This window comes from Tursiops truncatus, chromosome 7, assembly GCF_011762595.2.
Source record: "Tursiops truncatus isolate mTurTru1 chromosome 7, mTurTru1.mat.Y, whole genome shotgun sequence".
Lineage (NCBI taxonomy): Eukaryota > Metazoa > Chordata > Mammalia > Artiodactyla > Delphinidae > Tursiops > Tursiops truncatus.
The window spans coordinates 21259537-21285402 of record NC_047040.1 but is presented as its reverse complement, the minus strand read 5'-3'; the positions used below and the strand labels follow the sequence as shown (position 1 = coordinate 21285402).

Here is a 25866-nt window from a genome sequence, read left to right as displayed (position 1 = left end):
GATGGGGCATGTGCCTTATGGCTAGTGGTAGGTGGGCACTACTGTTGGTGGCCACATGGGGTTTTCTTACACTACCACGGTGGATCACTCTCCCACTTTTGACAGTGATATATGTTTTTCTGTTCGCATTAATATTTTCAGTCAGATTAAAATTAACTTTCTGTGAAATGGCAGGACATTTGGAATCTACCCTAAAATACTTAAAACTCAAGTAGGGGAGGGGGCTTCCCTGGTGGCGCAGTGGTTGAGAGTCCGCCTGCTGATGCAGGGGACACGGGTTCGTGTCCCGGTCCGGGAAGTTCCCACATGCCGCGGAGCGACTGGGCCCGCGAGCCATGGCCGCTGAGCCTGCGCGTCCAGAGCCTGTGCTCTGCAACGGGAGAGGCCACAACAGTGAGAGGCCCGTGTACCGCAAAAAAAAAAAAAAAAAAAAAAAAAACTCAAGTAGGGGAGAAAGACAGATTTGGAAAAATATAGATCATCGTTAAAGCTGGGCAGTGGATATTATTATATTATTCTCTTTACTTTAACGTGTGTTCGAATAGTTCCATTAAAGTTTTTTTTTTAAATTATTTCTTGATGTCTTGGTTCTGGTCTTTCTCAGTATACTGCATTGGGCACAGGCTCTAAAACTAAACTCCTTTAGTTCAAATCCCACTTCTGCCATTTGCTAACTGAGATCTTAAACAAGTTACTTGATCTGTTTGCACCAGTTTCCTCATTGTAAAACACTGGTACTGATGAAATCTACCTCATGTGGTTTTCATAAGGTTAAAAATAATATCATGCATGGAAGGTGCTTGGCTGTGTCTGGCATATAGTACTAGCTCAATAAATGCTACCTATTATTATCTATCACGTACTGATTCTATAGTTTAACTTTGTGGGCATTGTATTTCTACTCTCCAATATGAGCTCATAAGCCAACTACAAGGCCCATTCACACACACACACACACACACACACACACACACACACACTCACACACACACACACACACACACACACACTTTGCTAGCTCATCAAAATCTGCTCTTCTGTATTCCACTGAAATCTCTGTAGTTTCATTCCTCCAAGTAAAATAGTAAGAACTAATTAAAAAGAATCAGATAAAGGCACCCACCCTCCCGGTCCCCTAATCTCCATCCCAACAATACAGGAGAACGTTGCTCCATCTCTTCTTCCTCCCCTCCACAGTCAATCCCACTAACACCAAATCCAGACTCAATGCCTTACAGGTGAATCTTCCTCCCGGAAGAAATAGACTATTCTTCTTGGTTCATCTGAAAACAAGAAGCTGAAGAAATCTAAGAAAACAAGCTTTGATATACAGCTCTGACTTCAGAACATTAAAATTACAGGGTAAGGAATTCTGAATTACATCTACTCTGAATCACCCATAGAAATGACTTTTTAAAAATCTTTGCTATTTAAGTCCACGATGATTATTAGCATTTGAAAGAAGGTGACTCTGTTGAGTCACACTTAGAACTATAAACTAAATAAATTTGTGCTTCAGTCAGGACAGATGAAAAAGAAACTGAGTGATCAAAACATGCACGTGAAACCAGGAATATTGTTTTTACTTTGCTGATTTGTTCGAGTTGTTCCACATTTACCAATTGGATATCATCTTCCCATTCGATACATGAACTCAAGTACATCAACGCTACCAGAATAATTGGACTAGAGTCCATCTCTGGCAAGCCTCCATGTGTACTCAACTGACTTGTGCTGGAGCTGACTAATTGGTAATATTGACTAAGCCAGTGTGGGAGGCTGGCCAGGAGCGTGTGGGTTATGTCCAGGGTCTGCAGGGCAGAATTCAGTTTAAGAAGCAATGGCTTTGTACCACTAAATACATATTCCATATTGAAGCTGAGCTTCCACGCCCTCTGCCACACCTGTGTACTCCCATAACCACTGGCTGTCCAGTGCAAATTGCCTCCTGTTTCTCCCAAATAACCTTTATTTATAACTGACTAACTCTTGTCCATGTTACCCTCTACCCAAGTAATTAATGAGATCATTTTTATTTTATAATTTTTTATTTTGGGAATTTCTAAACTTATCCAAAGGTAGAGAGCACAGTAGCATTAGCCATATAACATATAATGTATCTGCCACCTTGCTTAAACAATTATTACCACGCTTCCAATGTGGTTTCACCTGCTTCCCCCCACCACCACCATTTTTTTCTAAACTGGAGTATTTTAAGGCAAATCCCAATACCAACATTTCTTCCCTAATGGGTAAAGGTATTTTAGAAAAATGTAACTGCCATGCCATTAGCACATCTAACAAAATGACCAGTAATTCTCTGACATTACCTACTAATACCCAATCCATATTCAAATTCCTCAATTGTCTCAAAGCTGTCACAAGAGCAAGTAAGTGGTAGAAGCTGGGATTTGAACCCAGGCAGTTGGGACTCCAGCAGACCCTAAAATCTATAACTCACGGAACGAGAGAGTTCACCAAGAGCTCTGCATAAACAAGACGAAAAGACAATCCTCAGAATGGGAGAAAATATTTGCAAACGAATCAACAGACAAAGGATTAATCTCCAAAATATATAAACAGCTCATGCAGCTCAATATTAAAGAAACAAACAACCCAATCCAAAAATGGGCAGAAGACCTAAATAGACATTTCTCCAAAGAAGACATACAGATGGCCAAGAAGCACATGAAAAGCTGCTCAACGTCACTAATTATTAGAGAAATGCAAATCAAAACTACAATGAGGTATCACCTCACACCAGTTAGAATGGGCATCATCAGAAAATCTACAAACAACAAATGCTGGAGAGGGTGTGAAGAAAAGGGAACCCTCTTGCACTGTTGGTGGGAATGTAAATTGATACAGCCACTGTGGAGAACAGTATGGAGGTTCCTTAAAAAACTAAAAATAGAACTACCATATGATCCAGCAATCCCACTACTGGGCACATACCCAGAGAAAACCATAATTCAAAAAGACACATGCACCCCAATGTTCATTGCAGCACTATTTACAATAGCCAGGTCATGGAAGCAACCTAAATGCCCATCAACAGACGAATGGATAAAGAAGATGTGGTACATATATACAATGGAATATTACTCAGCCATAAAAAGGAACGAAATTGGGTCATTTGTAGAGGCATGGATGGATCTAGAGACTGTCATACAGAGTAAAGTAAGTCAGAAAGAGAAAAACAAATATCGCATATTAACGCATATATGTGGAACCTAGAAAAATGATACAGATGAACTGGTTTGCAGGGCAGAAATAGAGACACAGATGTAGAGAACAAACGTATGGACACCAAGGGGGGAAAGCCGTGGGGGGGTGGGGTTGGTGGTGTGATGAACTGGGCGATTGGGATTGACATGTATACACTGATGTGTATAAAATTGGTGACTAATAAAAACCTGCTGTATAAAAAAATAAAATAAAATTCAAAAAAAAAAAAAACCCAAAACAAATGTGGCCAATGGTAACTTTCACAGGTACAGCATCTAGCCCCGTGGCAGCCATGAAAATGCACTGTTTACATCTCCTGCCATGGGGAACAGAGCTGACTGACAGCTCCAGCTGTGGCACCGGTGGATCCACCACTGCATTTGCCCTTGGGCTGCTCCCACCTAGACTGAGCACAGCTAAGCTGTTAATTCACACCCATTCCTGAGAGACCAATGGGTGACTTTGGCCCCAAAACTTGGGCAGCAGATGCGTCAGCCTGGTGGACACTTCCTCCGACTGTGCGGTGGTCTGAGACTCTTCCTACCCAGGCCTCCTTCCTTCCCTCTCTCCTTCACCATTGTCAGAACTTCATTATAGCCACATTCAGGGGTGGCCCTGTAAGACAGTGGAGTGGGAAAAATCTTTCTCAGAGGCAGTCTGCAGGCAGTGCAGCTGGTATCCACACTGGAAAAAAGGAAGCCCAAGGTGAGAATGTACAGATTCCTGCACAGTGGCCCAAGGTCTGGTTCTTTGGCCAAGAACCTGGAAGGAAAAGGACTGAAAGATTGGAAACCAGGGGGTCTGAGGTAGAGACATATGGATAAACACAGAAGAGTGGGCACAACGTTTTTTTTTTCTGTCTCACACAGTAATGCTCCCCAGTAAGGCATCCACCATGGAAGAGGCACAGAACAACCAAGCAGAAAAGAAGACTCAGCCCGTCAGTGTTGCTCAGGCTTCCTCGTCGGCCACCGCAGAGCTGGCACCATGGGCTCAGGGATGGAGGAAAGCAGAAATCCAGCATGTAACCCCGATTACCCAAGGCCCATATAGTTAGTGCTGCCTCTGAATGTCCAATCTGTCCACACAGAGACCAACGCTGAGCACCGAGATGGCACATTCCTCGTGGTGAACAAGCGCTGCTGGACGGCAAGTCGACACGTGAGCCAGTTATGGATGTATTGCTTCTCTGCTCCTTGAAAATGGATCCAGGCCCTTTACGTAGCTCCTCCTTTGCCAGCTAGCACCAAAGCTTTGTCAGTAGAGGGCGATGGAGAGACGCGGGAGGAAAAGGGTTTTGCTTCTTGACTCCTGTACTGCCCGCCACCTGGCAGCCCCCAGGCAGCAGTGCACCTTGGCCAGCAGCTGCAGCAGCTGCCCCCCCCCCCACCGGCACCCTAAAGGGCAGATTTCTAGCAAATTCCACCAGCAGAGCACCACAGATGACGAGTGACTTCTCTGCCATCCAGTGAACCACAGCCATGGCCTCCCTCAGCCCTTGGGCGGAGGGGTGCGTGGATGGGCAATTCTCTTTCTATCAGCCCTGTATAGCTACTCCTTCTGTCTACTATTCCTGTATCCTTTAAAGTTCTCTTTACTTCCTACTAGCCAATCCCCTGTTAGAGTTAATAATTCTTTATATTAAACTTTCCCTGTTCAAATGATTGCATAGTATCTGTGTCACACCTTACAGTGAGAGAAGTGATAGATACCATTCCAGGTAAGAGTTTGCCTTTCCTGTTCACAGGAACTCAGACATCACTGCTATCTAGGAGCTTATATAAGATGGGATCCACAGGTGTGGAATCCTGTGCCCCAGCGTCCAACCAGGTGATCAGAGTGGATCATGGAACCATTGATTGTGTCACACCCCACATTTCGAGAAGCAGCCAGCCTCACAGAGGACTACAACAGCCAAGGCACAGCTGAGGTGCCACCCACCATCTGAAAGGATGGAGTACTGTTCTTCAGGACGCGTGTCCCCATTGGCTTTGGGAACACGCTGGGAACCGAGGAGTGGAAGAGGGAGTGGCTCTACTTGCCATCGCTGCCTAAGATCCACCATGGGACTCTGTCCTCCCCGCCCCTGCAATTCTGGGCTCTGCGGCGTTGGAGGTCCTTGTCCCAAAGGGGCACCTCTTGTCAAGGGACACAGCAAGGTTCCATTAAACTAAACTGTGTCTGATTCTAGGGCACTTTAGACTCCCTGTGACCAGGTACCAGCTGGTGAGAAAAGGAGTTGCCATCACCGGCAGAAGGAGTCAGAGCTGCTCTTCTACAGTGGGGACAGGGAGGGACAGGGAACCAGGTGACCCACTGAATGCCTCCTGATACCCTTTTGCCCCACTGTGACTGTGTTCGCGCACGTGTGGCAACCGTGGCTACAGTCCAAGGTGTTTCCTGCCCATTCCTCTCTTCCTCCTTTTTTTTTTTTTTTTTTGCGGTACGCGGGCCTCTCACTGTTGTGGCCTCTCCCATTGCGAAGCACAGGCTCCGGACGCGCAGGCTCAACAGCCATGGCTCACGGGCCCAGCCGCTCTGCAGCATGTGGGATCTTCCCAGACCGGGGTACGAACCCGTGTCCCCTGCATCGGCAGGTGGACTCTCAACCACTGCGCCACCAGGGAAGCCCTCTTCCTCCTTCTTTTACAAGTCTCAGACTCCATCACAGTCTGAAGGCTGTGGATGCCTTCTCAGGCTCCCTGCCCTTTACGCTCCATGGGCACATTCCCCAGAAGTCTCAAGCACATCTTACTCTTCCCTGGCATCTTCTTCTCTGAGGACCTGAACTAACACAAGCCACGAACCAAAAGAGCAGTGTGTGTGGAAGGGGGCGACAAAGGTCACCTTATCAACAACCTCTTTTAACATGATTATAGAATTGCTTTTGTTTTTCTCAAGATGTCTTTTTCTTCCTGTTATATGCCTTTAGTACCATGAGCACCTAAAATAATGGAGAATTCTATGCTGGAGAGGAGAAAGGGAATCCTCCTATCCTGCTAGTGGAAATGTAAATTGGTGTAGCCACTATGGAAAATAGTATGGAGGTTCTTTAAAACAACTAAAAAGAGAGCTGCCATATGATTCAGCAATCCCACACCTGGACATATATCTGGAAAAGATGAAGACTCTAATTCGAAAAGATACATATACCCCAATGTTCATAGCAGCACTATTTACAATAGCCAAGACATGGAAGCAACCTAAATGTCCATCAATAGATGAATGGATAAAGAAGATGTGGTACATATATACAACAGAATACTCCTCAGCCATAAAAAAGAATGAAATAATGCCATTTGCAGCAACATGGACGGACCTAGAGATTATCATACTAAATGAAATAAGTCAGACAGAGAAAGACAAATATCATATGACATCACTTACATGTAGAATCTTAAAAAATGATACAAATGAACCTATTTACAAAACAGAAAGAGACACAGAAAACAAATTTATGGTTACCAAAGGGGAAAGGCGGGGATAAATTAGGAGTCTGGAATTAACAGATACACACTAGTATATATTCAATATCTTATAATAACCTATAGTGGAAAAAGAATCTGAAAAAGGATATGTGTGTGTGTGTTTGTGTGTGTGTGTGTGTGTGTGTGTGTGTGTATGAAACGGAATTGCTTTGCTGTACACCTGAAACTAACACAACATTGTAAATCAACTATACTTCAATAAAAATAAATAAATAAAACAAAAAAAGATTATTTGGGAATTTTAAATTTCTGTGCGTATTTTTTTTCACTACTGAACTCCCACCATAATGCTGAGCACATAGTAGGGGCTCCAAACTATTAGCTGAATGAATGAGTCAGGCTGTTCAGGAACATCCAATCTACAGCAAAATTTACCAAGTGCAGTAGCAGAAGAACATTATTGACAAGACATTACTATGACACACACAGAAATCCTGGAGAGCAGACTTATATTTCTAGAGCACAGATAATGATCAGCTGTACAGTGACAGTCGAACAAGAAGATCTAATAAGGAGCTGGAGCTGAGTTTAGTGCTACGTAGGGCAGCCTCCATGTCTTAAACAGAAATAAGCAAATGTCAACCTATGGAGATATAAGGGGTTGTCAGCAGTCACCAACACGAAGCAATTTGAAAAGCAAGCCCTGCTTCTTCCATCTTCTGCACCAACCTGTGCCGGGGCCACAGGTTGTAATTCTTAGAAGCTTGTAATTCTTAGAAGCTGTGGCTTGTAATTCTTAGAAGCTGTGATGTTATCATCTCCAGAAGGCTACTGTTAAAATGTAGTCTAGGAGGAAAGGAAGATTTCTGATCTTTCCACATTCACAGAATGAGGACAACGTTTAAGTGAACATGGGCTCACTCTCAAGGGTGGCCTTGCACTTGTTCACTTCTGAGAGTGAGCACCTCCTTACATGGGGCCCAAGGCAGCTCATTGGCCTCATCCTAGTCCCAGACCTGCTTGGGATGCTGCAAAAATTACAGATTCTGGGCCCCCCACCCCAGAGCTTGGTCAATCATATACTTTGAACTGACTGTTACTGATAAAGAAACTGCTTCACTTCAAGAGGGAATAAGTCTCTTTAAAGAGGTTTGATTAAGAGGAGAAATGAACATACATAGTTTGTAGGTGGCACGTCATAAATCGGGACTGATTGCCAGAAAGGATAAACTGAAGGAAGAAAGCAGAACCCTAATACAACTGCATAAATTTTAAATAAAAAATTTTTTTTGCGTAAAAAGGAGAAACATGGAGAAAGAGGAATCTTTGGCTAAGAAATCAAGACACATATCAAGCACTGCAAAAAATACTACTTGTGACTTTATTTTTCTTTTTAATTAAGAGGGTTTACACAAAATTGGCTTCATGAACAAACCACACAGCAATAATTACATAAAGCTTTACTGATCCAAAAGCATTATATCTGCCACCAAAAATGATTCTTTGTATATTTCTGTTGTAAAAATCATAATGATGCCACAATTTAGATTTACTGCCTACCTTTACAATTAAATATTAAATCCTTTTGGGAGATCATGATACCCCTACCATTAAATTGAAATATTTCACTTTTCAAATACCATTCTTAGAAATAAAAAGTATAATCATAAAGTATGTTAACTTCCATTCCTAAAAATTTTTTTGATCACAAGCTAAAGGGCATTGGTTGGGACTTAAAAATGCATTTATTTCAGGAATAGTTTTTGCATAGATGTAATTGATAACATTAAAAAATCAGAATGTAAGTTTTCCATACAGATTATATGTTCCTGTAAAGTATAGAAGTGCATTGTTGAGATGTTAAGGTATTTGGGGACAAAGGACACTTCCATGTTTCCTTAGCCAAGAGCTTGCCTCTTTGCTTAGAAGACTCTTTAATCCTTTTGACAAAAGAAAGGTCCCCTACTCCCTCGGGCCAGTTGTCATGATCTGTTAAGTAAGTGGAAAACCTCAGGTCAGACGCAAATCTATTAACCTCATTAGTCCTCTTAGTTTCCACCAAACCATTTTGTCATTTTCCCTGGTTCACCCCTTTTCTCAGCAAGAAAAAAGAAATTACTGGGACAAATGGCAAAGGTTTTGAAAAAAACCTCAATTTGAATCCCATCTCCACCACTTAGTAGCTTTTGTAGAAGTTACTTCTACAGATTTGGAGAAGTTACTCTTCCTGTGCCTCAGTTTCCTCATCTATTAAAGGGGATAACAACATCTATCTGTTAAAGTTGAGAGAGTTAATGTTGTTCCTATGTACAGTGCTGGACATAATGTAGACATTCAATCTTACGTCCTTAATAATAACATCTTCTAAAACATGCTTACTTTGTACCAGACACTTAGAGTTGCCCACACCCCCAGCAGCCAGTCTCCCATCTCCTCTCTCCAACAGCCTCAGTTTCCATTTAGAAAACCATGAGGTTCTGGGGAAGTGACCCTACTCAGATCAATGACTGATCTAAGTCATAAGTGCACTCTGTTCCCCTGGCTGGGGTTACTGGTTGAGGATGGACACTTGCATAAGCTGGTCCCAAGCAGAGGGAGTCTCAGAATTTGGTTAGAAATGGTGAGACAAAGTCATTCCCTCCCCTCTGTCTCTGTCCAGGTGGATGTGAACAAAGAAGCCTGTAGCTGCAGGTGCAGCAGGCAGCCATCCTGCTACCAGGAGAGTCCATCTTACAATATGGCCAACATCATAGCAGCAAAAACAGAGAGAAAAGGAAAAAAATGCCCTTGATGAGATCACTGAGCTGCAGAGTCAAGTCTCACCTGTTATTTGAGACAACAAATTCCTTCATTGCTTAAGCCAGTTTGAGTTGTAGCTAAAAGCATCCTATCTGACACAGGACTTTAAACATGCATTAACTAATCTAATCTTCCCAACAGCTGATGAAATGAATACTATAAGGGACCTCACTTTATAGAAAAGAACATGAAGGCTTCCAGAAATGAATTTTCCCAAGAACATCAGCTAATAAGGGTATAGCCAAGCTTCCATCCCAGGCATTCTCACTGCAGGGCTGGCAATCTTACAGAAAACTTTAGAAGGAAAGGCTGACTATGCCTGCTCATTATTTGGGGGCAGTATATTCTTCAAAGATGGGTGTGCCTGCTTTCTTCAAAAACTTAAAACCTGTTTTTTGTACTGATGAAAAAACTGTGTTAAAATTACAAAAGAAAACCATTTCACTGGAGGCCTGGAGAAGCACTCACCTCGAGTTTTTTTTTTCTTCTTTAAAAAGGAAAAACGATGTACCTCACTTTAACAAATACTGACTCAACTCCACTGGTGAGGGAAGTGGAAAGATCTTCCCCCCACCCTTGCTACATTAAATACTATCAGAAAACAATACTGTATAACCATGTAGGCATTTCTGTGTTTCCAAATGAGATCCTTAAAGCCACAGTATCTTATGCACGTCACCACACTGGTGCTATTAGTAAAGAAATATACGGGAGGGGAAAATAATAAGTAATATTACAGATCCAAACTAATCAGTGATTAATGCAAAGAAGGTCTGAACCCTTGATAAGACTATTAGCACATAAAAGAGTAGGTTGAAAAGAGTAGGTCCCTGATGTTAAATTCAAGTACACATATGTTACATCAACCACATTTTAATTCACTAGCAGCCATTTAATCAACTATCTTTAGCAACAGTTCAAATACATTTGAATTTCATATTCTTTTCTACATTTTGGGAGTGATTAGCTTGGACATGCCTTGAATCCATGGATGTGTCTTGTCATTTGTTAAATCAGGATGCTGGACAGATTTTTTAGGACCCTTCCAACCCCCAAGTTCTATGGTCCAGCCATAAGATAAATACACACACACAGATATTTGTGTGTAATATCTACATTTGGATGAGTCTTATAAAACTGCTGTTTTGTACATCAAAAATGAATGAACACGGCAAATTCATATGGTTTCATTCAATCTATAACGCAAAGATAGTATAAAATAGCACCATATCATCCCTCCCCACCTAACAGGTCTGATTCTTCCGCTCAGATACACAAGCCACTTACTGGAGAAACAAAGAGAAGTTCACTCTCAAAAGTATGACACCTTCTTGCCTCCGTTCTATCTCTCCCTTGTATGTATATACTCATATTAAGAGTACTTTTCAAGGTTAAAATTTACCAGCCTATGCACACACAAACAACTTTTTTAATATGTAAAGCTGTGTGCTATAATATATTCAGATATTTTCTGGACTAGGAACACTGCCTTTAAAAATCATATGATGGGCTTCCCTGGTGGCGCAGTGGTTGAGGGTCTGCCTGCCGATGCAGGGAACGTGGGTTCGTGCCTCGGTCCGGGAGGATCCCACATGCCGCGGAGCACCTGGGCCCGTGAGCCATGGCCGCTGAGCCTGCGCGTCCAGAGCCTGTGCTCCGCAGCGGGAGAGGCCGGATCAGTGAGAGGCCCGCGTACCGCAAAAAAAAAAAAAAATCATATGATGACTATAAATATTTTGTACATTTTTGATGTTCTACAAGAAAAAAAAAAGCTTATCTCTTAAGTACCTAAAGAACTTTTGAAAACCTGAACAGAAGAAGGTGTAAAGTGAGTGACTACTCATTTCTCAACTGCTCACCTGGTATCTCAAATGAGTGTGTGTACAGAGACTGGCCCCCATCCACATCCACCAAGTGTCCGGTGATAAAGGAAGCTGCAGGAGACAGCAGGAAGCACACCAAGGTGGAGACGGAAGCACACACATGTATACGAAACATCAGATACTCCTCATTTTGGGCTGTTTCACATTCCCGAGTAAACGCATCTGAAGTTACAGGTCTGTATCTTGACTCCTACAGCCTAGAATGCCAGTCTGTGTGTGCTATAACCTGAAGGTGCATAGACAGACGCCTTTTTCTATTTGAGCATCATTAAAATTAGGTACGTGACTAGGGTGAAGGCAAGATAAAAAGAGCCTTGGACAGAGTCAAACGAACTACACAATGTGAAGTAGCCAAAAGTGAACGCAGTGCTCAGTGTCTGCTCTCTCCCATCTCAAATAATTCAGTTCTTTGCACATTCCTCATTGTTTTTGCGGTACGCAGGCCTCTCACTGTTGTGGCCTCTCCCGTTGCGGAGCACAGGCTCCGGATGCGCAGGCTCAGCGGCCATGGCTCACGGGCCCAGCCGCTCCGTGGCATGTGGGATCCTCCCGGACCGGGGCACGAACCCGTGTCCCCTGCATCGGTAGGCGGACTCTCAACCACTGCGCCACCAGGGAAGCCCCCACAATCCTCATTGTTTTCAACACCACCACATGCCTTTTATAGTTTTCTCGCTGAAATAGTCATCGTGTCTGTATAACAATAAACTGGCTTTCTAGTTTGTTTAGTCCATGGTCCTTCTAGGCCCAAAGCCCAGCAACTCAGAGCTTTCTACCAGAGGGACCTGAGAATCCCACTGCAGCCCCGAAAAGTGCAGATAGGTAATTGATGAGTTTAGCAACATCTACTTCCAAAACCAAAGAGAAAGACAGAAATTATTTCACTGGATGTAAAGGAACGCTCACATGAGGCTGCTGGCACAGGCAGAGTTTCTCAAAGGGTGATCTTAAACCCCTGCATTAGAATCCCTAGGGGTGCTTACTGAAACTCCAGATTCCAAGACCCTACTTGAGATTGCCTGAATTGGAAGCTCTAGAGTTAGGGCCCCAGAATCTGCCATTTGATCAGGTTGCCCTGGCACTAGGGTGAGGCTAACAAGGTGTTTGGGGTCCAGGGTGCAGCAGTTAAGGAGGTGCTCACCCTGGGGGCAGGCCCTGCACCTATGCAACCCTGAGAGCAAGTGGGTCCTTAAATATTGTGTTTGTACCTTGCTTGCCTCACCCCAGTCCTGGGCCTGCACAGAGCACTATAGCATGTTTGTTTACATGGCCCTGCCTCTTTGAGACTCTGAGACCCTGGAGGGAAGCATAGCCTTCTCTCCATCCTTGCATCCCCAGCAGCTATTATAGGACGGCACTGTCGAAAATGGAGGCCACTGGCCATATGACACAACCAAAGCGTTTCCATACGGCTCGTCTGAATTGAGATGTGCTGTAAGTGTAAAACCACACATCAGATTTTGAAGACCTGGTATGGAAAGAAGAAGGTAAAATAACCTCATAAATAATTTTTATAATGATTACATGTTAAAATGATAATGCTTTAGATATATTGGGTTAAATAAAATATATTTCTAAAACTAATTTCACTTCTTTTTAAAACTTTTCCTAATGTGGCTATTATGAAGTTTAACATTACATATGTGACGATTATCACATTTCTATTGGACACAGTTCGTATAGAATTAATAATTTATAAGTTCCCATATTCCTGGGGAAGGGCTGATGGGGCCTAGTCACAGGTGGCCATCAGAACTAGTTTTACCCTGTGTAATCAATCAACGACAACTCGCCCTGAGAACACGTTTTGTTAGTCAACCAATCAGTGAGCTCTTGGACTCTGCAAGTTAGCCAATCCGGAAGACTCAGTCCAATAAGCTCCTTTCTGAGTGTCAGCCAAACAACAACCCTCTCACCCAAGTAACCATGGCTTCTAGAAGTCTGCAAATCTCTAAAACCATACCTCCCCCCAAGGGGGGGGAATAAAAAGCCTCAAGAGTCTACTCCAGAGACTGTGGCTGACCAGCAATAAATGTGGTTTTGTGCTGAGTTTTGTTTCAATATTGAGCAGTGGCTCCATCCTTTGGCAGTGTTTAGCATAAAAGAACTACTTAATAAATGCTGACACAGGGAAAGAATCTTTTTGCACCTCTCTCCCTCAAATAAAGGGATTTTTCATTGCCTAGCTCTCAATACAGTGTTTTGCCAACAGACTAGGCACCATTAAATAATACTGAATTGGACTGAAAGTACCTGTGAGGTATTAATAAAAGACATAAATATTCATGACACCTGATTTACTTTTGGAACTCAACATGCAGGTAAAATGAACTAAAAAAATTTTTATAATTACCAAATTGAGCACTATTATAATACCTTCAGATAGATTCTTCCTAACTTTCATTTTAATGGAATCCATTTGACAGATGAACTTGAAGTACTAAATCGGGCATGTTATCAATCAATAAACACTACAGGAGCCTAGCAACTTGTATCCACGTCATCTATGTGGGTAACACCTCTTTTAGCTCAGTTATCAGTTTACTTTCAGCTCTGTTTATTAAAGATCACAGGGGTTTTATTTTATTATTTATTTATTTTTATTGGAGTATAATTGCTTTACAATTGCTGTTCATTTTTGCTGTACAATGAAGTGAATCAGCTGTATGTATACCTATATCCCCTCCCTCTTGGACCTCCCTCCCACCCCCCCCACCCCAATCTCACCCATCTAGGTCGTCAGAGAGCACCAAGCTGAGCTTCCTGTGCTTTATAGCATGTTCCCGCTAGCTATCTATTTCATGCTTGGTAGTGTACATACATCAATTCTAATCTCCCAATTCGTCCCACCCTCCTCTTCCCCCCACCCCCGTGTCCACATGTCCGTTCTCTACATCTGTGTCTCTATTCCTGCCCTGCAAATAGGTTCATCTCTACCGTTTTTCTAGATTCCACATATATGCGTTAACATACAATATTTGTTTTTCTCTTTCTGACTTACTTCACTCAGTGTGACAGACTCTAGGTCCATCCACGTCTCTACAAATGACCCAATTTCGTTCCTTTTTATGTCTGAGTGATATTCTATTGTATATATGTACCACATCTTCTTTATCCATTCATCTGTCATTGGACATTTAAGTTGTTTCCATGTCCTGGCTATTGTAAATAGGGCTGCAATAATAAGTAGACTTGGGTTTGAATCCTAGTACCATGACCTGAGTATGGCCTTAGGCAAATTACTGAACCTCACTGGCTCTTGATTTCTTAATTTGTAAAATGAGTGTACAGGGTAAGTATAAGCCGTCTGAAGGGCCTGCCAAGTGCTGCGCTCCCTTCTAAGAGACGTTGAGGGCACCGCAGAAGTCCTGGCAGTTCCTTTTAAAACTACAGCTACACTGACCCTCCTGACTCAGTCCCAGGAACTGTCACTGAAAAGAAGACAACTCACTGATAAGCAGTTCACCAATAGCCTGTTGTGAAAGTTCTGCCCCCAAAAAGGGCATTCGTGATTAGCTGGGGCAATCAGAGTAGCTTGGAAACATGACCTCGGGATGCTAGGACCCTGTCAAGCAGAGGCTGAAACGCTCTCCTTATTCTGCAACTCATGGCAATTCATCACCTCTTCTTCCCCTTACAAGCAAACTTTTTGAAGGTATTACCTACGTTAGTCACAGCACGGTTGGCAAAACCCTGGGCATATCTAAGAACTTTTCAGGGGATTTGCGGCGTCAAAACTGTTTTCATAACCATACTGAGTCCTTATCTATCTTTTTCACTGTATTGACATTTGTCCTAATGGTGCCAAAGCCGTGATGGGAAAAATGGCTGCAGCCTCAGCACGAACGTGAAGTGGTGATCATTATACTAGCAGTCATGATATACGTCACCAGCAAGCACTCCCGGTGGGAGGAAGTCTCTTTCACTTTCAGATGTCCTCGATGAGCACTGAAAATTATTAATCATATTAATCTCAACTACTGAGTACACGTCTTTTTTTTTTTTTTTTTTTTTTTTTTTTTTTTTTTTACGTCTTTTTAATATCCTGTGTGACGAGGTGAGAATCACACCTTCAGCTCTTGTGCTGCACATGGAAGGATAAAGGTTGTCTCAGGGGAAAGAACGTGTGCTTGAGCTACGAACTGAACTAGTCACTTTTTTTACGAAACATCATTTTTTACTTGAAAGAATGACTAACAAGCTATAGTTATTCACACTTGGGTATTTGGCAGACATTTTTTTCAAAAAATGAACCGAGACTGCCACTTCAAGCAGCTGAAAACAACTGACAGTGTTTGTCAATGACAAGATTTGAGCTTTCAAGTAAAAACTAGAATTTTGGAAAAGTTGTACATGTCACTGTGAGTTTGACAGTTTTCTAATACTTGAAGATTTTTCAGAAGAGATTGGTGGTGATATTAACAAATGTGAACTTTTGATACTGTATCATGAATTGTGTGTCAACATTTAGAAGATGTCTGTAATTCAGTGAACGCATATTTTCCAAAAGACCAATGTCTGATGTTACAAAATCATCTATGGGTGAAAGACCCACTAAAAGTGCAAGGAATACCAAGGAATTTTAATGTAACAGAGTAAAAAAGTTCACTGACATGGTTTCAGATTCCACATTGCAATTAATCTTTAAGAAACTGCCACTTGGGGCTTCCCTGGTGGCACAGTGGTTGGGAGTCCGCCTGCTGATGCAGGGGACACGGGTTCGTGCCCCGGTCCAGGAGGATCCCACATGCCGCGGAGCAGCTGGGCCCGTGAGCCATTGCTGCTGAGCCTGCGCGTCCGGAGCCTGTGCTCTGCAATGAGAGAGGCCACAACAGTGAGAGGCCCGCGTACCGCAAAAAAAAAAAAAAGAAACTGCCACTTGTTGAGTATCAAAGAAGAATATCCACAATTACCCAAAAAGGCTATTGAAATAGTCCTCCCTTCTCCAACTGGCACAAAGCCAGATTTGCTTCACATGCTTTAACCAAAACAACATATTGCAACAGACTGAATGCAGAAGCAGATGTGAGTCCAGCTGTTTTCTATTAAGCCATTTGTAAAAAGTGTAAAACAAATGCAAAACAAAGTTTGCTTTTGTATTTTAAAATGTAGCTATTTTTCAGTAAAAATATTATTCATAGCATGTAATGCCTTTATTAAGATGATTTTAAATGAATTCATAAATATTTCTTAAATTTCTCAATTTCAATTTTTAATACAGTAAATATAGGCAATATAGTTCATAAAATAGAAGGAGTGTTCTCTCCAAAACAAAAATTTAGTTAGATCATTCCCTTGATTAAAAGTCTTTAAAAATCACTCTCAGTTTTCAGGATAAAAATCCAAGCACCTTGCTCAAAATCGCTCATCAAATGTTGGATTTAACAGTATCTTCTAAAATTTAATATACAAGTCAATTTTAGTTCAGGAATTCCGCTTCTAGAAAGTTACTTCCTCACCCAAGAGTGCATGACTACATTGAAGGATGTTCACTGCAGAATTACTGAAGTATAAAAAATATAAATAGAATCGCAATGTGCAACAATAGAGTCTAATTAAATATACTATGCTACATCCATAGTGAGTGGCAGAAAACATATGTAGAATCCCACTTTCGTAAAAAAGTCTGTAAATAAAAATATTTTTGAGCATGCACAGTAAAATTTTGGAAAGATATACATCAAACTGATAATGAAAGCTAGCTCTAGGAGTTAGAACACATTTTCCTCTAAGAGTTTTATGGCTTTGCTTTTATATTTAGCACTTAAATATATCTGAAAATCATTTTGCGTGTGATATGAGACAGGGGGCTCTATTTCTAAAGGAACAGCCAATTGCTGCAAGACTTTTGCTGAATGGTCTATCCTTTCCTTGCAGATTTGAAATGCTACTTTTCCTATAAACTCCCCGTATATATATGGTACTGATACGAGAGTCCATTCTATTCCACTAATTTTAACCTCTTCTAGTACCAGCCCCCGATGTGGTAAATAAGTATAGTTTTATAGTATGTTTTGGTAGCAGGAGGGTCATATCCCCTCATTATTCTTTTTCAAAACATTTTTGGCAGTTTTGGCATAAATATTTTTCAAGACAAACTTTAGAATCAGTATAGTAATTCCAAAAATATATTAAATGTATACACTGATTTAAGGAAACTTGTTTTTAGTCAAATTGAGCCTCTCCATTGAGGAATGTAACATGTCTGTGTTTATTCTGGTCTTTTTTTTCTGTTCTTCAGTAAAAAACATTTTTTCATTTAGAGTTAAGTTTACTCTGGGTATTTTCATTTTTATTATTATTGTGGAAAAGATCTCCTTTTTTTAAAAAAAATTACAATTTAAGACTGATCTTGCTGGCATTTAAGAAAGCTATTGATTTTTACATACTTAAAACTGGCCACCTTACAGAAATCGTGTATGGAACTTCATTTTGTCATAATTGTCTGACTTGCTTACGTTTCTGTGTATCATAAATGCCACGTGATAAAACAAAGTAGCTGAAAAGTACAATGAAACAATAAAAACATGCTGCTCTTAATCCACACTGCATTCACTCCTGAATAAATGCTACTGTGAGTATTCAAAGCACCGTCAGGATAGGATTCCTGGGAGCCAGAAGGAACAGTGGAAATGGCTTCATAGCATGGGAGCAATCTTCTCTATTAGCCAACCAGACTATTTAAAAAGGACACCAAAATATTACCAGTCTCCAAAGTATAAAACAAAGTAACTCCAACCAATGTTAGATATATACATCACCTCCTCAAGAACTCCAAGTTTTTTAGCTGGGATTTTCTGAAAGTACCCTTCAAATAAGTCTTTTGCCAAATGACCATGGTTGTTAAAAGTAGTCTGGGAATAAATGATTCCCTATGTTTAAAATAAAACAGGAAAAAATAAAGTACATAAAATTAAATTTTAATTGTAAAGACAACAAGGCAGTCTGTCATCCAATACCAAGTTGTTTAAGTTTAATAGAAAAGTTAACATTTCTAATATTAATTTTTCTCAAAATGGTCAAAGAAGTACAGTCAACCACTACTCAAAAGGATTATCTGAATGCTCGCTTTGTGACCTCCCCTCGCATAATAACCAGCCAAGCTCGAGATTTTTTCATAAAAGACTTGGTTTCTGAAAGCATAATCATACGAGTAGATCAGAGAAGCCCTTAACTGGGAACAATGGGTCAGGGGAGTCTATTTTACCTTCCACTAAGGCTTCTATGTTTTACAATGGAAAACTGGCCTATGGTTAAACAGGACTTCGAAAATGCAATATTTTCATGGCTTCTTACCTAGAGAAAAATCACAAATAAAAAACTTAAATCCAATACAAATAAATTTAAATTTTAATTGTTTAAGAATTCTTTTATTCAGCTTTCAGTAGCTTTCAATGGTTTATAAAGCCAAAAAAATTACTCACAAACTGTTTAACACAGGATAAAGCTATTTATTACTGGCTTATAATTATATACAGCAGAGGTTATTAGAAGGGGAGGAAACAGGAGGGATGAGAGTAAGATGTAGAAACTTGGCAGTATTAATTACTCCAAACAATACTGGGGTAATATACCGGTTTCCAATTAAACAATTTGTAACCTTTTATTAAGAGGATAGAATTGGGACTTCCCTAGTGGCACAATGGTTAAGAATCCGCCTGCCAATGCAGGGGAAACGGGTTTGATCCCTGGTCTGGGAAGATCCCACATGCCGCAGAGCAACTAAGCCCGTGCACCACAACTACTGAGCCTGAGCTCTAGAGCCCGCGAGCCACAACTACTGAGCCCACGAGCCACAACCAATGAAGCCTGCGCACCTAGAGCTGGTGTTCTGCAACAAGAGAAGCCACCACAATGAGAAGCCCACGCACTGCAATAAAGAGTAACCACTGCTCGCCACCACTAGAGAAAGCCCGCACACAGCAACGAAGACACAACAAAGCCAAAAATAAATAAATAAATTTTTAAAATAAACAAATAAAGAGGATGGAATCTTCCAGTAGTATTAAGGTTTAGACATTAAACCTAAAAACATCTGTGGAGGACAAACCTGACTTTAGTATTGTGCTTATAACACAAACACATCATTAAAGGTTATCAAGAAATACACATTTGGAGGCCAGTATTCCGAAGTATCAACATTCAGAATGGAACTATATCTAATTTACTCTATAAATATTTGAGAGTAAGGTAGATAAGGTAATGTCAGCCCCAAAGCATTGAAGGTATGTGAAGTTTCTGGCTAGGAACCTGCATTTGTTAGAGATGAGATTTCTCTAACATCTACAAGTCAGTTCATGCTTAGTTCCCACTGAGTAGCATAGATAACAATATCTATGGATACTATATAGATAGATCATAGGTAATACCCCCCAGATATTACAGAGTTTCAGATTCAGGGATGATTACTATCTTAGCAATGACCAGGAATCATCACAGAGAAATGAATTTGAGCTGAGTTTTGCAGGATGTGTGAGATGTTTCATTTATTATCTCTCTTAGAGTACACGGCCAATATGTAATCCCCAAGGAAGCTTAAGCTATGTCTTACTTCACTTAATATGACAGTGTTTAAAGCTGAACAAATTGTTATTCTTTCCCCTATCATTTACATTATGTTTCAGAGAAATTTCCCCTTGACTTATAGTTGATCTTCAACTGGAAATTCCTTCCTAGAACTTTGACTTTAAGTTTCTCTCTCTCCTAATAAAGGATTAATGATATACCAAGAAATAACAAGATAATCTAGAAAAATTCATTCAAGGCAGCGATTCTCAACCTTCACGGTGAACTTGAATTTCCTTCTCTGTGCAATTGAATCAGCTTAAAAAAATACCAACACCTGGATTCCATAGTTTGGAGTCAAGCTTATATACCACTATTTTTTTATTTCACAGATGATTCTAATACACAGCCAGGAGTGAGAATCATTGGCTTAACTTAACCTTCTTGACAATCTGGTTGTAAATCAAAGAATACTTCTTTCTGGTTTTATCTATTTTTAAAAGCCAATCTTTTCTAGTATACATGCATATTAACAAATACCTCTATTAACAACACAAATGGAATCAGAAGAACACAATTTGTCAACAGCTTTCATATTGAACATTTACCTACAGGGGCAACACAATTGATCCTTATTCCACTGCTGGCCCATTCCACCGCTAAGGATTTGGTGAGGTTGTAAACACCTTCTCTGGCAGCTCCACTATGCCTTTAAAAGACAAAATACAAACATGACAATCAGCTTCTGTTGAGTATGTCTCCCTTAACTAAATTGATAGGTGTACCAATGACCTGTCAGAGTCCCACAACAATGTTCTTGTTATGAGTCCCTGTCTGAACCATAAGAAAGAACCAGGTCCTTCAATATTAAAGCAAAACCACAACTATCTGACAGTCAAACAAATCTCACGTAAGTCAAGGCCCACATAAGATCCCCCAAATCATCATGTGCATAAGAGGAATATTTTGAAGAACTTCTAATTACGGAAGAAAACAAACAAACTGGTAATTTTGAGGGTTACAAGTGTGGTTATTTTTTTAATCAATTTTAGATAATAAGGGATATGAAATTCATACTTCAGGCTAGCAATAGTATCAACAGAATTTCTAGACATAAAAACATTTAAATTAATTTTAATATGTTTCCAGAGAAGAGGTTCAAATATTTATGTCTGGGGCTTCCCTGGTGGCGCAGTGGTTGAGAGTCCGCCTGCCATTGCAGGGGACACGGGTTCGTGCCCCGGTCCGGGAAGATCCCACATGCCGCGGAGCGGCTGGGCCCGTGAGCCATGGCCGCTGAGCCTGCGTGTCCGGAGCCTGTGCTCCGCAACGGGAGAGGCCACAGCAGTGAGAGGCCCGTGTACCACAAAAAAAAAAAAAAAAAAAATACTTAGGTCTGTATCCATATGGTGCAAAAAGGTATAGACATACTATGGCTTAGAATTTCTAATTAAAAGGTCCTCAGAACCAAGTACGTGAGATCTGGGGGTGTACCCACTCCTCACTAGAGAGTACCTCCATAGCCCCATGTTCCTGAAGAAAGTCCCCCTCAGTCCCCATGTTGGCTGCAAAAGCCCTGGCAGGACTCCAGGCAGAAACCAACCGCTCCATCTGCCAGAATCACCTGGGCAACCTCACCACCATCAAACGTGGCCACCACTTGTGCCACTCTGCATCCAACAGTCCCGGGTGGATTTATAGGACAGGTTTCCTTGCTTGCCACCAATGCTAGGAGGGGCCCTTCTGGAGTAATGCCCAGCTGGACAGGATGACACGATGGTGAACACACAGCTTCACATCACCAGGAGCAAGAGGCGGGGGCAGAACAGATGAGCATATGCAGGAAACATAGTCGAGTTTGGACAATTTTCTGTGAGGAGAACCTAGAGGTGTTTGTCCCCTTGCACTCATCTCCTGACCACCAGGGCCACCATATGAGGTCCTGCCTCTCATCATAGGAAAAGGCTCAGCAGTGACCTAGAGCCCCTGAAGAAAGTGGCAGGTGTTCAGAAACAGCCACCCAAGAAAGAAAACTACTAGGATTGGGGTGGGGGGGGATGGAGGGAGGGGGAGAGAGAGGGAGTTGGAAAATCAGAGACAGAAATTACTCTCTGAATTTGAGCACCTGGACCAGTTTGTTGAATGTGAGCGAGAGGCCGTTGAACGGAGTGGGATGCCACCCGAATGTGCTGCTGCGATGGTATATTGATTATTTTCAGCTGTGGGCACTTGAAACACAGCAAATGCAGAGAGAGGCTTTCTCTGAACCCCCCTCGTCGGCTAAAAGGAACGCAGTGCCATAAATCCCCTCCCTGGGAGTCTCATCAACCAGGGAAGGCTGACTGTTGTCACATGATGGGAGACTAGATGTCGACACCACATGCGGACAAACTTTGTCACCAACTCTCATACCTCCATCCGTTCTTCAAAGGACCCATTCATCTTTCCTAAAAATCATATACTCCCCACCCCAAGAGGCCTATATCCCCTCTCCCCTTTCCCTATTAAGATAGTATTTAATCCTGAATTGGAAGCCACGACAGGCAGTTGCTCATTTTTCCCTGGGTACCTCCCATGTATACATGAGGCATACGTGTGAATAAACTTCCATTTGTTTTTCTCCTGTTCATCTGTCTTTTATTACAGGAGTCTCAGCTAAGAGCTCAGAAGGGCAGAGGGAAAATTATTTATCCTCCCCTACACAGTTCTCAAGGTTAGCCGAGAAGGACATTTAATACAAACTCAATGCAGACACAATAACATTTTCAGACTACATCTCCACACTCAAAGATCTACTAAAGAAGTTGGCAGAGAAGAGTGTGATGTCAGAAGGGAAAGTGCTGCTGGATGTCGAGACCACCCATGACAGGTGTGAAAGCCTGAAGCGCCCAGCTCTCTGTTCGTTCCATAAGGAAGGAAGGAGACGGCCTTCCTCTGCAGTATTTGGCACTGCAGAGAATTACACAGAAACTGAAAGTTACTCTGGATCTTGAAACAGCACATCCTAATCTCTCTGTCTCTGAGGATTAAAAAAAAATTGGGGACATTTGTGAGGAAAAAGCAGAGAGTTTATCCAGAGAGATTTACGGCTTATCCAGTAGTCCTGGGTTCTGAAGGATTTGATTCCGGCTAGCATTACTGGGAGGTCCAGGTGGATGAGATGCCTGAATGGACAAGGTTTGTAAAAACTCCCCTTCCAGGAGAAAAAAGTGACCCCCATCAAAACAGAATAGATGGTGGACGATTCAGTGGCAGGATGGTGACTATGTCGCATGAGGCATTGTTCCAGCCACTTTTCTGAAGCAAAAGCCCAGAAGAGAAGGAAGGGCATTTATCTAGACTAGGAGTTCCATGAGATTTCATTTTGCCATCTGAATAACGTCTCACAGCCATTCTTTCACTGAGAAAATCTTCTGAAATACTAAGGCCTTATTTGTGTATCAGATATGATTTGAAATGTCTTACACTGTGTGAAGGAAGAGACTATGAGTGATAAACCACCCTAAAGGCTGTCACACTGCTTCATTTTCTTCCCGTAATTTATGAATAGGAGGCAGAATAATATCTAACTCTCAGTGAATCTAGCACTAACAATTTTTTTTCAATGCTTCTAGGACTTAAACATATAAATGAAATCATACATACATGCTCTTTTCTATCTGGCTTCTTTCACTCAGAATAATTATTTTCAGATTTATCCACATTGCTGCATGAATCAACAGTTCACTCCTTTTCATTTCTGAGTAGCACATTATACATATATACCATGATCTGTTTATTCATTCACTCACTGATAGGCATTTGGGCCATGAATTCTCTCTCCATGGGAGATATGAGTTGCTTTTTGGCCCATCTCTTGCCCTTGTAATTATTGACAATGACCCAAAAGATCAGCAGGTCAGTCTAAGCTCCTCTGCACAGATTGTAATGGAAATTGGACTATTCTTAGACGACACTGACAATGTCAGAAAATGATCAGGACCCCAGAGAAACACGTGCAAAGACAGCAATACAATTCAAACACACACACACAAGAGATATCCAGGTAGCCTTTCAACAAATGAAAAGATGCTGCACTGGGATATCATTTCTTGCCCATCAGAGTTGTCCAGAAATTGACATGACACATTTTTGGTGAGGCTGTGAGGAACAGGCATTCTCATTCATTGACGATGGAGTGCAAAATGCAAAGAAACTTGCAGGGACCTCCCCAGCAGTCCAGTGGTTAAGACTCCACACTCCCAGTGCAGGGGGCATGGGTTCCATCCCTGGTTGGGGAACTAAGATCCCACATGCCACACAGCGCAGCCGAAAAACAAAGAAACTTGCAAATGCCTAACAGGATGCATTTACTCTTCACCCAGTGGTCCAACTTCCCGGATATACCCTAAATATATACCTCCACAAATATGAAACAAATATTTACAATGTTATTCATCACAGAATTATTTGTAATAGCGAAACATAGAAACACAAATTTCTATTAAATGTGAGACAATGTGTGCATTTGAAACAATGAATTTGAAAAGAAATCCTTGATTCCATAGTGGTATACTAAAAAAGTTAATAATAGTAATAACATATATAGGGAGAAGTGATGGTTGTGGTGTAACTAAAAGTCTTTTTATGGAACAGTATCAGCTAAAAAACATAGAAGTGGGACTTTCGGGGAGGGGGGGACCTTCAAGATGGCGGAGAAGTAAGACGTAGAGATCACCTTCCTCCCCACAAATACATCAGAAATACATCTACATGTGGAACAACTCCTACAGAACACCTACTGAATGCTGGCAGAAGACCTCAGACTTCCCAAAAGGCAAGAAACTCCCCACGTACCTGGGTAGGGCAAAAGAAAAAAGAAAAAACAGACACAAAAGAATAGGGACGGGACCTGCACCAGTGGGAGGGAGCTGTGAAGGAGGAAAGGTTTCCACACACTAGGAGCCCCTTCGCGGGTGGAGACTGCGGGTGGCGGAGGTGGGTAGCTTCGGGGCCGCAGAGGAGAGCACAGCCACAGGGGTTCGGCGGGCAAAGCGGAGAGATTCCCGCACAGAGGACCTGTGCCTACCAGCACTCACCAGCCCGAGAGGCTTGTCTGCTCGCGCACCGGGACGGGCGGGGGCTGGGAGCTGAGGCTAGGGCTTCGGAGGTCGGAGCGCAGGGAGAGGACTGGGGTTGGCGGCGTGAACACAGCCTGAAGGGGCTAGTGCGCCACAGCTGGCCGGGAGGGAGTCTGGAAAAATCTGCACCTGCCGAAGAGGCAAGAAGACAATTGTTTCAGGGTGCGTGAGGAGAGGGGATTCAGAGCACTGCCTAAACGAGCTCCAGAGATGGGAGGGAGGAAGAGAGGGGGGAAAGACACAGAGAGAGAATGCAAATGCAGCAAAATGTTAGCACTTGGTGAATCTGAATGAAAGGTATACAGACACAGCTTGGAGATTTCGGCAGGTTCAGTTCCAGACCACCACAATAAAGCAATATCGCAATACAGTGAATTAAGAAAATTTTTTTGTTTCCCAGTGCATATAAAAATTATGTTTACACTAAACTATAGTCTATTAAATGTGCGATAGCATTATGTATAAAAAAATAATGTACAACCTTAATTTTAAAATATTTTATTGCTAAAAAGTGCTAACCATCATTTGAGCTTCAGCAAGTCGTAATCTTTTTGCAATAGTAACATCAAAGATCACTGACCACAAATCATCATAACAAATATAATAAAAATTTGAAATATTGCGATAATTACCTAAATATGACACAGAGACACAAAGTAAGCAAATGCTGTTAGAAAAACAGTGCTGGCAGACTTGCTCGATGTGCAAAAAAGCAAAACATAATCAAACGAGGCATGCCTAATAGGAGTTCATTGTATTATTCCTTTAACTTTGTCACACATTCAAGAGGTTTCCAAAAATAAACTGGGAGAAAGAAATTCCTATATTAGTAAAATGAATAATTAAAGGCTATAGGAAAGTCTAAATTCACCAGTAATTTATATGTGGATGTTCCCACAAGTC

General features: G+C 41.6%; 1 protein-coding gene across 6 annotated transcripts in view; it reads right to left on the bottom strand.

Moving 5' to 3' along the window:
* MREG (melanoregulin) overlaps positions 1-25866 on the bottom strand; it is a 140538-nt gene that overhangs the window by 81829 nt on the left and 32843 nt on the right. For 4 of the 6 annotated variants that reach the window (XM_073807294.1, XM_073807297.1, XM_073807296.1 and 1 more), the window contains one exon: positions 20452-20552. The exons of 1 other annotated variant lie outside the window; for it this stretch is intronic. In XM_073807294.1, coding sequence (XP_073663395.1) covers positions 20452-20495 — 44 coding nt within the window. In that variant the 5' untranslated portion in view covers positions 20496-20552. Of the gene's footprint in view, positions 1-20451; positions 20553-24921; positions 25055-25866 lie in introns of those variants that run through there. One more of the 6 variants, XM_073807298.1, reaches the window with a different exon arrangement.